The sequence below is a fragment of the Dermacentor andersoni genome, chromosome 4, assembly GCF_023375885.2.
Source record: "Dermacentor andersoni chromosome 4, qqDerAnde1_hic_scaffold, whole genome shotgun sequence".
Lineage (NCBI taxonomy): Eukaryota > Metazoa > Arthropoda > Arachnida > Ixodida > Ixodidae > Dermacentor > Dermacentor andersoni.
In genome coordinates, this window is record NC_092817.1 from 74,948,790 (window position 1) to 74,964,726 (window position 15,937).

The 15,937-nt window shown below is 44.5% G+C and overlaps 1 protein-coding gene across 1 annotated transcript in view; it reads left to right on the forward strand.

Moving 5' to 3' along the window:
* Positions 1-15,937, forward strand: part of LOC126536325 (cell adhesion molecule Dscam1-like) — a 400,621-nt gene that overhangs the window by 249,731 nt on the left and 134,953 nt on the right. Inside the window, exon 5 of the mRNA XM_050183244.3 lies at positions 8,801-9,097. Coding sequence (XP_050039201.1) covers positions 8,801-9,097 — 297 coding nt within the window. The remainder of the gene's footprint in view (positions 1-8,800; positions 9,098-15,937) is intronic.

The window sequence follows — 15,937 nt, forward strand, 5'->3', positions numbered from 1 at the left end:
CTAAGTACACGGGTGTTTTCGCATTTCGCCCCCATAGGCGGCGTTTAGCGTTCTTGGGAAAAAAAAAATAAAAAAAATCAGGGAACAGTTTGGTGCAGTCGGGGTCTTTAGAGGCCCAGTGAACTACAGAATATGTATCAAAACGGCCAGTTGGGCCAGTTGGTTGGGATTCATAGTGATTTGTTACAGCGCAATACAAGACAAGGATACATATAGGTGCCAATTTATAACCATAACATGCACGAGGGACAGAGATGCATCGAGGGAACTCGTCAGAGATGCGTCAGATTGTCACAGTTGCCTCGATGCATCTATGTGCCTCGTGCATGTCATGGTTATAAACTGGCACCTATATATATGTTATACATATCTTCAATAAAATAACAGTTGAGAGTCAGCGCCGTGTCGTCGTTTTCATACCTTCTTGTGTCCTTGTCTTGTATTGGGCTGTAACGAACCACTACAGAATATGTAATACATAGGTTTTAATAAAAATAAATTGAAGATAAAGGAGAGATAGGCAATAATCTATAGTGCAATGGATGTAGTAAAAGCTAACTCAAGCAGGCTAGGTGACTGTCTTCGCTCCATTAAAAATGGGATGCCAGTATAAACGGTTATTGTCGTCATGTGCATTTTTCGCCATCAGGCGTAATGCATTATTTGCCTCTTACCGTGCACTGAGGAAGGGTCGGATGGCACGAAAGCAGGACTACGGCTATGGCTACAGGACGACACCACACCGGCATGATGACGACATTCCTTTGAATTACACTTAAAGGACCGATTAGTTAGGATTATCACGGTCGCATAGGAGTCTATTCGACGCGATATCGACCTACAGGTGGCAGCACCGTCACCGCGTGTGTGGATGGGCGGTCGACGGCGTACATCTAAATGTAATGAGAGCAGCATTCCGGGCAAGTTGGTTCTAATCTAAATGTACACGGCGGCGTACCGCTGCGAATGATTGGGCCCAATTTTCTAGGAAAGGAACGCGCTGACTGCGTGGACTGATGTCGTATTGTCCTCCAATGGTACATTTTCGCGCAAAATGCGCAGAACGCTTCTATTTACTGGAAAGAAGAACAAATTGTCACACCACCGGTGACTGGCACTCAGCCACACAGTTTCTGTTTCCGGGTTCTTTTTGAGCATGTTTCGCTTGCGTACCACCTACTGTAATAATATTGTTGCGCCAGTTAATTAATCCCTCCTTTTCTACGGATATTTCAGCCGCTCTAAACACATCTCCATTCAAGTGCAACAAAAGTAAAGGAACACTTTGAGCACTCTACATCACCAACTCTACGAATTTATCTCTGTTTCTTTATTCGCGGTGAAATGCAAACAGTTAATGAGTTCTATTAGGCAAACAAGGCTACTGTGAGTGACAGTACGTCAATAGAATCATCAGGTTGCTTAAAACGAGATGTTTTTATTGCCTCTGCACGGTTATGCACACGACAGTGATGCGACAAAGTTGTAAATATTTTAGGAGTTTAAATTATTCGGTTGTTTTATTGCAGCTAATAACAAGAATTGATAAACAAGAATAAAGGAAGATATATTCAAAATTGCAACGTCGGAAAGATTGAGCAATCAGTAAAGAAATGACCGCTGCATAAATTCAGTGGGAAGAAAACTTGGCATAGGACATGGCAAGATGTACGCACTGAAAGATAAGCGGCGTAATGTGATCAGAAATTCTGTATTATATTAACACGTGTACTTGTTAATATTTCTATGGTGACTGCTTTTCACCGGCTAATGAATGTTAAACATTATCGCTCGGCGCAGGCCACGCCTGCATGTGTCGGAACTTACTCGAATGTCATCGTTGTTTCTATCTGTTGTGCATGTTCTCGCAGAACCTTGTGTAATAAGACTCTATGCACTACCTCTATATGTAGTACTTTCTAGAACGCATGCGGGCATCAGCGATTGCGCTGAAAGCTTTGACGTGTCATGTTTAAAAGCCAACGCGCTTAACCCGCTGGTCAGATTTTTAACGACCGCTGACTTTGCTTGCTGCTCTCGTTGTGCTATGAATGTCACTTGGGTTTAGGGAAACAAGTTCGTTGAATAAAGGGTTAGTCTTGTGATACACAGTTATTGCTACTGTGTTCTTCACCGTCGCTGCTACGTGACAGTGAGCAGAAACAGCAGAATAATTCTATACAGACATGTACACTGCCCAGAACTGCCATGTAAACATCTTTGGAAGTAATTATGAACAGGATACAGAGGCTCCTTTTATAGCTAGCGAAGTTAGAATGGCCTTGCAAGACATGTTCCGGGGAAAAGCGGCAGGACAAGATGTTGTTACAGTCGATTTAATCGAAGATGGAGGAGACATTATTTTTGAAAACCCTGCACTCCTTTACATGTAATGCCTCATGACGTCAAGTGTACCAGAGAGCTGGAAGAATGCTAAATTGTACTAATCCATAAGAAAGACGTTAATGAATTGAAGAAATATAGGCCCGTTAGCTTGTTCTCAGTATTGCATAGAATATTCACCAAGATAACATCCAATAGAATCAGGGCAACACTTGACTTCTATCAACCAAGAGAACAGGCTGGCTTCATGAAGGGATATTCTACAATGAATCACATCCATGTCGTCAGTCCGGTAAGTAAGAAATCTCCGGAGTACAATCAACCTCTCTATATGGATTTCATAAATTATGAAAAGGCATTTGATTCAGTGAAGATACCAGCAGCCATGGAAGCACAGCGTAATCAAGGAGTGCACGAGGCATACGTGAATATCTTGGAGAATATCTACAAATATTCCACGGCTACCTTGCGTTTCCGCAAGAGAGCTAGAAAATAACCTATCAAGAAAGGAGTCAGGCAAGGGGACAAAGTATCTACAAAACTATTAACGGTATACTTAGAAGAAGTATTCAAGCTATTAGGCTCGGAAGACTTATCAGTGAGGGTCACGGGCAAATATCTCAGCAACCATTTGTTTGCATATGGCGTTGTCGGGTTCAGCAGCACTGGGGATGAATTGGAAGAAATTATTGGGGACCTTAACCGAGAAAGTGTAAGAGTAGGGTTGAAGACTCATAGGCAGGAGACAAAGATAATGTTCAATAGCCTGGCTGGGGAACAAAAATTTTTGTTTGCCATTCATCCTCTACAGTCTGTGCAGGAATATGCTTTTATAGCTCATTACTCAAAGGGGAACCTGATCATGAGAAGGAAACTTACAAAAAAATAAAGATGGGTTGGAGTGCGCACGGCAGGCATTCCCAAATCCTGACTGGAAGCTTACCACTATCATTGAAAAGAAATGTGTACAATCAATGCATTCTACCGGTGCTAACAAAGGGGTCAGAAGCTTGGAGGTTAACAAAGAAGCTCGATAACATGTTAAGGACTGTGCAAAGAGCGGTGGAACGAAAAATGTTAGGCGTAACATTAAGAGACGGGAAGACAGTGGTGTGGGCCAGAAAGCAAGCGGCCATTTGACCGATATTCTAGTTGACATAAGATCAAAAATGGAGCTTGGCAGGCCGTGTAATACGTAGGGCAGATTACTGGTGAACCATTAGACTTACAGTTTGTGTGTCAAGGGAAGGGAAGCGCAGTCGAGAACGGCATAGAATATTAGGTGGGGTGATGAAACTGGGAAGTTTGCATACGCAGATTGGAATCAGCTAGCGCAAGACAGCGGTATTTGGAGATCGCTGGGAGGAGAAGCCTTCATCCTCCAGTCGACAAAAAAAATACGCTGATGATGATGATTGCAGCTAATAGTGTCCACTGTCTTTTGCCAGCTTAACAAAGTCGCAATGAAGAGTGAAAGGAAATTAAAAGAGCCGCCTTTAAACTCAGTGTTATGACGTCCTGCGTTTGGAGACTGCCGTTACAAACAAGAACCTCATATAATATCCTATTTTAGCTTTGACATTGTAGCACCAAATGAAATTGCAAAAGCCCGTGCTTAATTGGCGGGGGAAAATGTATTCACCTCAGTGGCACCAGAACCACATAATAAAAGAAAACATCTGGTAGCCTAAACATTAAGCTAGAATCATAGAATTATCGCAGTTTTCATATTGCAGTCATAGTAATAGACGTGTATGATGCGACATAGTAGGATTGCATTCTTACGATTCCGTTTCCTACGGCTGAGTGATATTCACGCCACCCCATTCATGTTTCGTGGTGTCATAGAGATTGCCCAGTGATCAACGCAATTTGATAAGTCGCTAAAGCACGCCATTCACGTCTCGCCGACAGCCTTGATTTGTGTATACCAAGGTAAACTTATTTTTCGATGTATTCGAAATAAGAAGCGATAATAAAATTTAACTGATTGTGGCGAGACGAGGGTGCGACGAGCACACATCACGCGCTCGACACGGGGCAGTCTTTGATCTTACTACAGCGCCAAGAAAACAGCGCGAGTATAAACCGTTTTGCATACACCGTCAAGAAATACAGACCACTGTTTACTACTGTGCTACAACCACGGAATACAAGGTCTTTAGAGGTATTCATGCCATATAAGCACATGTAAACGCTTATTGCCTAGCAGACGACGCGTGGTGCAATCCACACTATCCGTTGTTCTGCCTGTGCCCACCAGGCGGCAACTCTTCTCGATCTCGCGGCCGATCAGCGGATTGAGGAGCCAGCGGCCCCCAAGCGCTGTTCACATTCATTGAGGAAGAAATTAAAGACCGCCTGAAGTGTAAAAACTTATTTTTGGCATTACGCTTACGGTGTAGGTTCTAAACGGACAACGTGGCAATTTCTTTTTTCTTGGAGCAGCGCAGATATGCTACAACTACAGCACAGCTGCTGTGTGTCCGTAACTTTTACAATACTACTAAAAAGTTTTCGATCAAATAACCGTATTTTTATTTCAGTTTTGCTTTACGATTAGTTGTGGGAGGCAAGATAAAAGCACCAGAGATCAATCACTGATCGTTCGGCCTCGCCATCCGTGTGCGCCGGCAGCGAGCCAAATAGCACTACGAAAAGCAATAAAAATCACAGTAGCATAAATACACGAAATCTTAAACGAAAGAAGTAATTGAACAAGCACATTTGACGAGTGATCAGCAGTGTGCGCACCAAGCGATCAAGGCAGGAAGGCGTGCTAACTTACTGTACAAATTCCACAGAATCATTATAATAGTGTTCACAATAATTTCGGGAAAATGTCGGAAGGCTCGGCGCAACCAACTTCGCAATAAATATCGCAAAGAGAAAAAGGTGCCATGGCACACAAATGCTCGAGAAGTGAAGCGTTCGATAAGTTTGCAGATTACACGTAATGTGAGTGTCTACAACGTCTGTCACTAAAATTCCTAAGGTGAGCCAGCAAGCAAAGTGAGAGAGGGTGTAACGGCGTCACTCTCTCGCTTTCTATATCTGAATAAACACGGTTAACTTCTAATATGAACCGGCCCACCGTATGACAAGGCAGAATTCCAGGCGTTTAGTTTTTGTACTATCCATTTTAAGTCTGTCAAAATGGAGATCGACGAAGAGGCGGAACAAAGAGTCCATATCATATTTCTTGAGAAATTGGTCTAGAATTGTTTGGATTCATCAAATGTTGCAAAGGCGCTATGGAAAGAATGCCCCCAAAATACCAAACTGGGTTCAAGTAGATTCAGCGTTCTCGGGAAAGCCGTCAAGGCCTCAAGGACGATGCAAGGTCAGGGGAGGTATTTTGTAAGAGTCCACCTAGTCGACTTGTCCATTTCGTCTGCTGCTGAAGCGATGACTGGCTGTGGTGCCTGGCTGCTGCACATGCGCAGCCTACCTCAGCCAATCAGCATTTCAGCAGCAGACAAAATGGGCATGTCCATTAGGCGGAATCTTACAGAATACCTCCCCAGGATGCCTCTGCATTTCGCCCGAACATGAAAACGCCAATCTTCTGCCTCCTGTTGTCTTCAGTAACCACTGAATGACTGTTAGAATAATATGAGAAGCGTTTTGTTTGGGAAAGTCATCCGTTCACCAGATTTTGACAGAAGCTTTGGAAATTAAAGAAATTTGCGCCGAGATTGGGCCGATACTGCTGATCCCTGAGGCAATGTTGCGACGAAAAGAATGTTACATTGATTGAAAAACCTCAGACACTCCAGGCGATGAATTCCTTACAAAGGGTCATCACCGGCGATGAAAGTTGGGTTTCCGAATACGACATCGAACTGAAGTCACAGAGGAACGAATGGAAAATGAAATACGAGGAAAGGCCAAGAAATGTGCGGATGAACAAAAAACAAAATTCAAAGTTAGGTTGATCGTGTTTTTTGACTACCATGGAGCTGTGCATCACGAAATTGTACTTGGAGGTCAACCTATCAATGCAACTTACTGCGTGAAGATCCTCAAGGGTCTGAAAGATTGTCTTCTTTCTTTCTTTCTTTCTTTCTTTCTTTCTTTCTTCCTTTCTTTCTTTCTTTCTTTCTTTCTTTCTTTCTTTCTTTCTTTCTTTCTTTCTTATCTTCTTTCATTCTTTCGTTCTTTTCTTCTTTTCCTCTTTTTCTTTCTTTCTTTCTTTCTTCCGTTCCTTTCTTTATTTTTTTTAATCAAATGCAAACTGGTGCTCCAGGGACCGCATTTACGAGCTGCGACGACGATTCAAAAGGAAAGATGTCGTTGCTGAAGCGCTTGACAAAAGAGCACTACCAAGGATGCTTGCAGCAATGGAAGGAGAGGTGCAACAAGTATGCCGTGTCTAACGGGGAGGCTGTCGTAGGTGACCACATTGTTCTATATAACATTTTGTTAAATACGTTTTTAACGTATTTCACGAACCTTTGCAGCATACCTCGTGTACAAATGCGAAGCATTTGCGCACACAAGTGAATAAGTGTATATTAGAAGTTTATTAGGCAGGTACCAAGTAATTTACTGCAGTTCATTGTCGCTATTTTGTGAGCTTCAATTTGTGAGTTGTATGTACAGTCCTTTGCATAGGCTTTATGTCTGCTCCCCGAGATATCCATGTGATTCTAAATAAAATTTCATTTGATTTGAAATAAATGTAAGATAACGGGAAAGGTTGATGAAGCCGACGCGCGTTTGCTTGAGTGACATCACTTGAAGTACTGCACGCGTGCTGCATTGAAACATCCCTTATTAACGTGTTGACGTGTTTATGCTTGGCACTTTAATCTTGAGAGAACGCTGCTCAACGGCGCAATGCTGGGTGATGCGTTGAGAAGAGTCAGTAGCGGTCTATGAACACCGAAGTAAGAGATCTAGCCATGGATCTGCCAGTGGTGGAGTCCCCTTAATAAAACAGGATAAATAATTCCCCCTGTGGATCTTGTTGAGATTGTGTCTTCATTTACGAGGCTAAGTCCCCGTGCCTCCTTCACGAATGCAGGAAAGCATTTCTCTGATCATCTCAAAATTTCGATGTTTTCGAAGCATACAGAGCTGGCGTTCTTCCTCGTCTTAGTTAGGCAGAGCTGGTCCTATTGAGAGACAGAAGTCTTGTTGACGTTCCTCATCATTTCCCGAAGGAACTAGAGGACGCTTCCGTTCTCGTCTTGCTCGTAAGTCTCGTTGACGCTGCTCTTCGTTTTTCGCACTGATACCACGACGTTTGGCGTCTGGAGGACGATGCTTATGCAATGCGATCTCTTCCGCTCTCAGAAGCGCGCTTTGGAGCCATAGGATCTATTTTACATTCCACGATTTTCACATCAACCTCCTTAAATAAAGCGTCGTTAGAAAACCAATTTCGTATACTACAATTTTAACGTCCCCAGTAAAACAAGTGCCTCTGAATAAGGAAACCATAGTGCTACAAACGAGAGTGTGTCGCAAGTCTTGTCCTTCTCTTTGTCGCAAAAAAAAAAAAATCTCGGATTGGAAGCATCGCTCTTAACTCCGTTCCTGTGTATTGTCCTTCACTTTCTAAACCATTCACCCAGTACAGTTAGAGGCCTGTATGCTATAGATACACACGCGATATAGCATTATATGTGCAGTTTTTATCCCTTTATTTAGTGATTTATTACGCAGAACAGAGGTACATTGAATCGCAATACTTTCTGGGTGAGAATTCCACCCAGTCAACTGGCCCAACGTACGAAGAACGTCTCTGATTGATCGCGTTAATGCTTCGCATTGAAACTATGGTAAAAATGAGCCTGCTCATAACGAAACCATATCTGGTTCCATTTCGAGGTGGCAGGAAATCTATGCGCACAAGCGCACTCGTCCGTTGATCTCTCTTTTTTACCATATTTGAAAACGGCAATTACGCCTGCCAGCTCTGTTTTTTTATGAAGGGTCTTTGCACTTGTTACGATAAGACATCTGTCATGTGAAATTAAATTTCTGAATTTCATATGTTCTCCCTTTTATTTTTATTTCTCGCTTTGAATACTCACATTTAACACCTTATAGAGCGTACCGGCTTTTGCGAGATAGCCACTCGAATTCCGCCTGCACTCTGCTTCGTAGCCATGTGACACTGGCTAGAGCTTGTGTTGGCCAATCAGGGGTACATGTTCCTGCACCGCCTGTCTATTCATGCAAAAGGGCTGTACAGCTGCGACCGCAGTTCCGAGCGTAGACTCCAGTGCCAGAGAATGCCTGGTAACTAGTAAATTTCACTCAAGGGCCACATTATCAGGAAAGTGTTCCCAGTTAACCTCCTTGCTTACTGAAAAACAGCGCTGCAGCTAACAAAAGGACAGAAATAAACAAAGTATCCCCTGTCTTCAATTATTTGAGCTTTTTTTTTATTATTATTCCGGTCGCACTTTTTTCTCTTTCTCAACGTGTCTTCGCTTTACCACAGACACGCACGTGAACACGGCACCGAGGCTGACCGACCGGCGCCCCGTAGTGCGGGCGCGGCAAGGCGAGAACGTGAAGATCCCGTGTGCGGCTCAGGGCTACCCTGTGCCCTCCTACTCCTGGCACCGCGTCGAAGGGGGGTGGCAGGTGGCCCTGGACTCGCCGGCGGGCCGTGTGTCGCAGGCCGACGGCACGTTGCTCTTCAGGCGCGCCCAGGTATCGGACGGCGGCAAGTATGTCTGCATCGTCAACAACTCCATCGGCCAGGATCGCATGGAGACGCAACTGGTGGTCACCGGTAAGTGAGCGACATGGTAGCATCTCTGCCGAGGGACTGTTCCAAACGTTGAACGCGGCACGCGTTGATGGCGATGACGAGTGTAGAGCCTGCTGCGTGCCGCTGAACCCCAAGAGCCCAGAAAGTCTCGCTACTTTTCTAGTAAAGTTTGTGGACGGTAGGCGCCCACAATAGTGCAAAAAGTAGTAAGCGCAAGGTCCACGGTTCTTGGAACTTTATATGAATGAATTATTTCGCCGCCTATGCACTGATATCGGAAAATTAAAACTAAGAACCACATTTTCACGTTCCAAAACCGCGATACGATTAAGAGGCGCGCCATAGTAGGAGACACTGGTTTCGTTTTTACCACTTGTGGCTCATTAACATGCACCTAAATCTAAGTACATTTCGCCTCCATCACAATGCGGCCGCTGCGCATGGGCTTGAACCAGTGAGCTCGAGCTCCTCAATGCGACTCCGTGGCAACTACACTCCATCTCAGTAGTTCCTTGCAGCACTGTGGAAGCTACACGAATTCTTATCCAATGGGAAGACCGAGTGCCCCTCGAGATGTGCTCATTAGTGCCCCGTCGTCTGCTCAGCGTCTGCTTGCCATCCTGTTGGTACATGCTCCATGGTTGGTGGATTGACGCAAAAAAATTATTTGACACCGTAACCGTAAGCTGCATTTACATGGATGCGACAGCGGGCCTTCGCTAAACCTGTACGTTTTTCCTTGGTAAGTAGTAAGGGCGAATGCCCTACAGATGTTCACCTGCGCCACAGTGTCTGCTCGGGTCTACTTCGCGTTTGGTCGCTACCGTCATCACGTACCATGCTAGAGCAAGGTCGTAGATATCAAACCAGTTTTACGGCTCAGCACCGTGGCTGTAGTCCCAGGAGCGTGAAAACAAACAGCCGATCTCAATGATTACGGCAAAACATACCTAATGCTTTGAAGTCAGCTTGAGATGAGGCTTAACGATGACGGGTTTTGCCACTTGTTACTTGCTGACAGAGCTAAGAGCCAGTAACAAGGGCGAATTCGGATTGAAGTGGGTGGTCGGCGCTGTATGGGCGCTGCCATGTAGCTAAGTGATCACGGTTAGGGTGGCTATTACGGTAGCCGGCTGTAACTGCCATAATAATCCTTGGTGTACGACATGCATGCACAAATGCTGTAGCATGTCACGTATCATTCTACCATATCAGGTAGCGAGAAAGAAAGAAAACTTTCTCGTGCAAGCTGAAGATGCCGCCCGAGTCCAAGGACTTCGAGCCGCCACCTGAGGCCACTGCAACAAAAACTTCCGGACCATTCGTTTTAATAAAATTCATTTTCTTCTTCTCGTACAGCCAATAATCAGCTAGTTACGCCCGGAACTGTATAACTGTATTCCACTGCGCATGGATAATGCCTGTGTACGCCTCGTACCTTCGACAGTGCTGCAAAGTACTTATGAGATGGAATATAAGATACCACTGCAGGTGCTCTGATAGTAGCTAAATGTTTGTGTGATAGCTGCTTGTAAGAGATAAGTGGCAGGCCACCAGTAGCTCATATTTGTGAAATGCAGTGGAGCTCACTTGAACGGCTTCTTTCACAACGTCGTTTACCAACTCTTCTTTTTCAAATACTCTCAGAACAGTTCATACGGCTCGGCAACGCATACTACAAGAACAACCAGCGCTAAATACCCACACTGTCATGGCCTACGCTTTAAAAGCAATGAATGCACGTTCTTCGAGAGAAAGTGAGTAAAGTGCGCGTCACCTATGCGCCCGCGCCTGTGGGTGCGTCGGCGTTTTATTTAAGTACTGCTTAACAGGCCATTAAGCTCCAGGGCTCAAACAACGTAAATTGATGTTATTTTCATATAAAATCAGAAAAATTGAATGACACCCCCCTGACAAATAACGTCATAGGAAACATCTCAATTTTAATAACGCAGAGCCTAAAAGCAGCCTTTTCTTCTTTTTGTTCTGTTGATGGTTCTTAAACGGGCTGTTTGAAACGCGCAGATTGCTTGGAATGTGCACAGCGTGGAATTTAAAAAAGAAATCTCGCTAAACACATCACATTTAACTACTCCTGCCTCTCTTCACGCACCCGCCTGGGCACCTTTCCTAGTTTCTTTCTGTTCGCGCAACAAAAGAAGACATCCAAAGAAAACATCAACATACCTTCAATATCGTCCTGGCCTCATACTGTTTGTTCACTTCACGAGAGTTATCAAATGAAGGTTTGCTCCTTCGCATTCATCGTAAACGTCATTCCTTCTCTCCTTTTTTCGGTATGCGTTTCTGGGTTCACGTTTTACGAGCGCCCTTGCCATTCGACGGTGAGGTCAAAATATGCACCACCTTCTAGAACGTGCGAGCAGTGGAAATCCGCTGTGTTTTTGGCCCTTTCTTTATTATTTTCTTTATCCTTCTTTTTCCTGCATTGTTTCCAAAGTGCATTGACTTCGTCTGCACGCTCACGTTCTAAACGGCCGTAACGAAAACTGGGCGGCGCAGACGGATTGAAACGCGCCTGAGACCGGGAAAGCTATAGTGGTAACGGCGAACTGGAAACTTTCTTAAAGAACAGAAAGCGAAGAGAAAGAAACGATTCTTTAACAAAATGTACCAGTAAAGAGAAGCAAACGGGGCTGAAATGTGCCGGAGGCGAGGATGATGTGAGCGATTCCGCACGGAACGAGGAAAGAAAACCACCAAAAAGAAGAAGAAAAAAAAAAAGAAAACGGGCGATGATGCTTTGAAATTTAAAGTGGGTCGTTTCGCCACATCTGCGTTTGCGGGTAACGGGCCGCGATGTGTGTACGCTCTTCAGCCTTCTCTTCCAATTCCTCCTCTGCCGTCCTCACCTTTTTCTTCTCCTTCTTCTTATGGCCGCCGTTGCTTTGGCAGAGACGGCATATCGACGAAATCTTCTCCTCTGTGGTGGGCGAGGGGATTGGTTCGTATACCCGGCTGAAAGCGGGGCACGCCGGCGTGCAGCCACACTTGAGGTGATTGACGACCGCGGCCGAAGGCGAAAGAGACTGCATATAGTCGTTGCCACCGCCTCCGCGTGTGCCGTGTGGCGGACGAAAGCCACTTTCGCGCGACGTCGTTCGCACTCGTTCATTGCTCTTCGCCCCGTCGTCGGGCCAACAGTCCTGGCCACAGCCGCGCTGCCTCTTCTCTCGCGCCAACTGTGGCTCTTCCACGCATTTAGCAGTCGCATCTTTCGCACGTGACTTGGTAGCTCGCTCGATGGACTCGTGGAAAACGCAGTTGGCACTTAGTTATATTGTATTACCGTTGGAGCAGACACTCTTTACATTACTTCATCATCATCAGCCCGTTTGCGTCCACTGCAGGATCAGCTCTTTCCCTCAACCCTAACCCAACATGAGAGGAGTGGGAGGCGACGCTGCTCGGACCTTCAGGCCCAAAAGGCCTTGTTCCGAAGGGCTAAGCTGGCGGCTCGTACCAATAAATTCCCAGAATAGGGACTGCACCCATTGTGGAGCCCCTTAAGGGCTCCACCTCTCTTTTTGTTTTTGATAAAGGCTTTCAAGCACTGCAGGACGAATGCCCTCTCCCAGCGATATCCAATTTCCCCTTGCCGAGCGCTAGATCACCCCACGTTATGCCTGCGAATTTCATAATTTCTTCCCACCAACTAGTTTTCTGCCGTCCCCGACTACGCTTCCCTCACCTTGGCGCCCAACTGGGCACCCAACTGCAACTCTAAGAGGTAGCCGGTTATCTGTTCTACTCATTACATGGCCTGCCCAACTCCATTTCTTCTTCCACGTGTCGAATATAATATCGGCCACCCTATGAACTCTCTAATCCACACCGTTTTCTTTTCTTTTTTTTTTCGCGTTAACGTTACGCCCATCATTTTTGTTCCATCGCTCGTTGCGTGCGATGGAATGCATTCCTTGCATTCCTTTCCAAGTAGATATCCTTGCTGCGCGGACGCTGTTCCAAAGTTTAAACACGTCGCGCAGAAAATGCGTTCGGCTTCGTGTTAGCGTAACGACGAGCACCGTAACGTTAACAGAGGGACATATAGCGAAGTTGCTCGATTACACATATCCTCTATGACTACTTTCGTTACAGTTCGGCGAAAAAAACGCTGCCAACTGCGCTTGACAAACTTGACGATTACTCTTTGACGCAGGAGAGAATCCTCGGGCGCTTGTCCACTTCGTGTTCCACACAGAGGCTTTAAACGCGGTTGCTCCAATACTTGAGGACATGTGGCCTGCGGGATCAACATTAAGGCTTGATTCACACAGCCTCCGTCTATCAGGTCTGGTTGTGGCACCGGCGTCCGTCTGGAGAGAGTGTCAAATAGGGACGCCGTAGATGCTGGATGTCGCCGGTGACCTTTTTTTTTTTTTCTTTAGGAGAATCCCGCGGCGAAGCACTTTCTCAGGACAGACGCCGGTGCCATGACGGTGACGGGACGCGGCGAATGACGACTTTGTGAATAAGGCCTGTGAAACAGGCCTCAGTGTCTCTTTCCGTAACAACGCTTATCGAGCGTCGCACTTCTCTGTACCCACATCTGTCCGTCACCAGTGTTCCTGGGACAAGCAATCATTCAACACCTTCGTCTTCGTGACATCGCTGTATCGGCGTCTGGCAGTGTGCATCCACCTGCTTTGGTCTTTGTATTTCAGCATAGCCTGTGAACCGTGTAACGCATAAAAATTGCATAAAATTACACGCTTTATTAGACGACAATAAACACAATCGTACGAATCGCGTTTACTTGTGTAGCATACAATCAACCGCTTCAATAATACTTTTAGCTTCGTATAGATTCTGACATAATGTGTTGTTCGTAATTTTCTCCCGGGAAAAAAAAGTGCGCGCGTTTATTAATTAGTTACAATGGTCCTGATTAAGCCAGAAATTTTGAAGTTGGGCATTACGCTAAGGATGCCTACAATTCACATCAAATATAAAGGTGGTGCAACCTAGAGGTATCTCATGGCATTGGGAATCATTGCTAATAACATACCCTATGACGCTTTCAGACACTTGCTTAAGAATTGTTTTGCAAAGCGCTATGTGATCTACACGCAGTTAACTTCACATATTTATTTGCCACAGTGATCCCTTTATTCTTGCTGACATTGAACTCTATGGCTATTGTAGTTATGCCATAGCAGCGGCCAAAATGTTGCGCCACTCGTAAAACACATTTCTAACGCTCCAGAAAGCATGCGTGCGTAATTTATTGCAAAGGCCACAGTTAACCAACACACTTTGAACGTTAACGATAAATCACCTGTAATGTTCCTCTAATTTTTTAGAAATATATGCTGCCTCGTTTCCTTTCCCGAGGACACCGGAGAAACCGACTATGAACCTCGTATAACGCATAAAAATAAAGAAAAGAGAAAGGTACGGTAATTATTTGCAACGCTCATAATAAACTTAAACGTTCAAGTTTCACTACACATTACTCTTGCCATGTTGTCCATTCCCATGGAACTTAAATTTGTGTCGTGTATGGTTGCTTTAGTGCTCCGGGAAACATTGCGGATAACAGCCGTATATATGAAACTGTAGAATTCTTCGCCAAGTAATTTTCTGTGAGGTCTGTAATTAGCGTTCACAGAATAAGCATTTATCACAAGCACTCTTGAAAATAAAGTTAGCAAATAGCTAGTAAATGCACGCGTTTACTATATTACTATGCATTTTACTACTTTTTCACTCGTCCTGTACTAGACAGCGGCTAGTAAATCTAGTAAGTGCTGCCTTTACTAGCCAGAAGGGCTTCTTAACAGTTTTGACTAAGTAAATACTAAGCCACTACTACCTCGTCTGGCCGTGGCCTATTATGGTGTGATTATGAGAGCCTTATGCAAAACTGAGATAAACTGTAGTGTTGTTCATTATGTGCTACGAACAGCTATGTACGACGTCGTAGCATACACATATGCAGACAGTAGGCTTTAGAAGTGTGTGCACAAAGCTCCGATTATTTAACCAAATACATAGGTGCTCACTGGTGCAACTTGTCCACCCTCAAACTATAGGGCTATAATACTCTTGAAGTCGCTCTTTGAGTAAGGGCTGCGCAGCGTCTTTGTACTTCTGTATGTGTGTTCTTGCGTATTGTTACTTGTTGGAGATATCTAGTACCCTCTTACCCGGAGTCAGTGCGCCTTGATTGTCGATGGTAAACATTACGTAAATATGCCCTTAATTGATGCTCTAACATACAGCGAAAGGACGGGGTTGTCATTTTTTTATATGTACTTATTATTTTATTTTATTATGCTTTTATAATACAATCGACTTCGTATGACAATGCAAGCCGCACTTATAAATCGAATAGTCCCCATTGTATTGTTCGTAATTAGATTTAAGTCGTGTTAGTAACTGCACTACTAAGGTAGTATTTATTTAGTACTAAGTTAGTGCTTTTTGCTAGCTTCCGCGGGTAGCGAAAGTACTAACCATCATTTTATTACCTGCACTTAATAAGAAGGTAGTGCTTTTTGGGACTAGTAACGTGTTAGTGTTTGGTCAATGAAAATGAAGACCTTTTCTTAAGACTATGTAAACCATAATATGCGTCCTACTTCAACGAAATATAAAAAAAAACATCCTTCGAATGTATGTGCCAAATTGAGCAACTGATCATCAAAGACATCGAAGCAGCATGTAAGTGCAGTCTTTGCGCCCTACATCGTAAGTATTAAGGGTCTGTATGCTGGCTGCTCAAAGCGGAAGTTTACTGGATCCCGTAACATATTTACAACTATACAACTTACACTCACTTAATTCCTTGCGACCTTTTGTCAACGCAAAAAAGAAAAAAAATTTACAGTCACA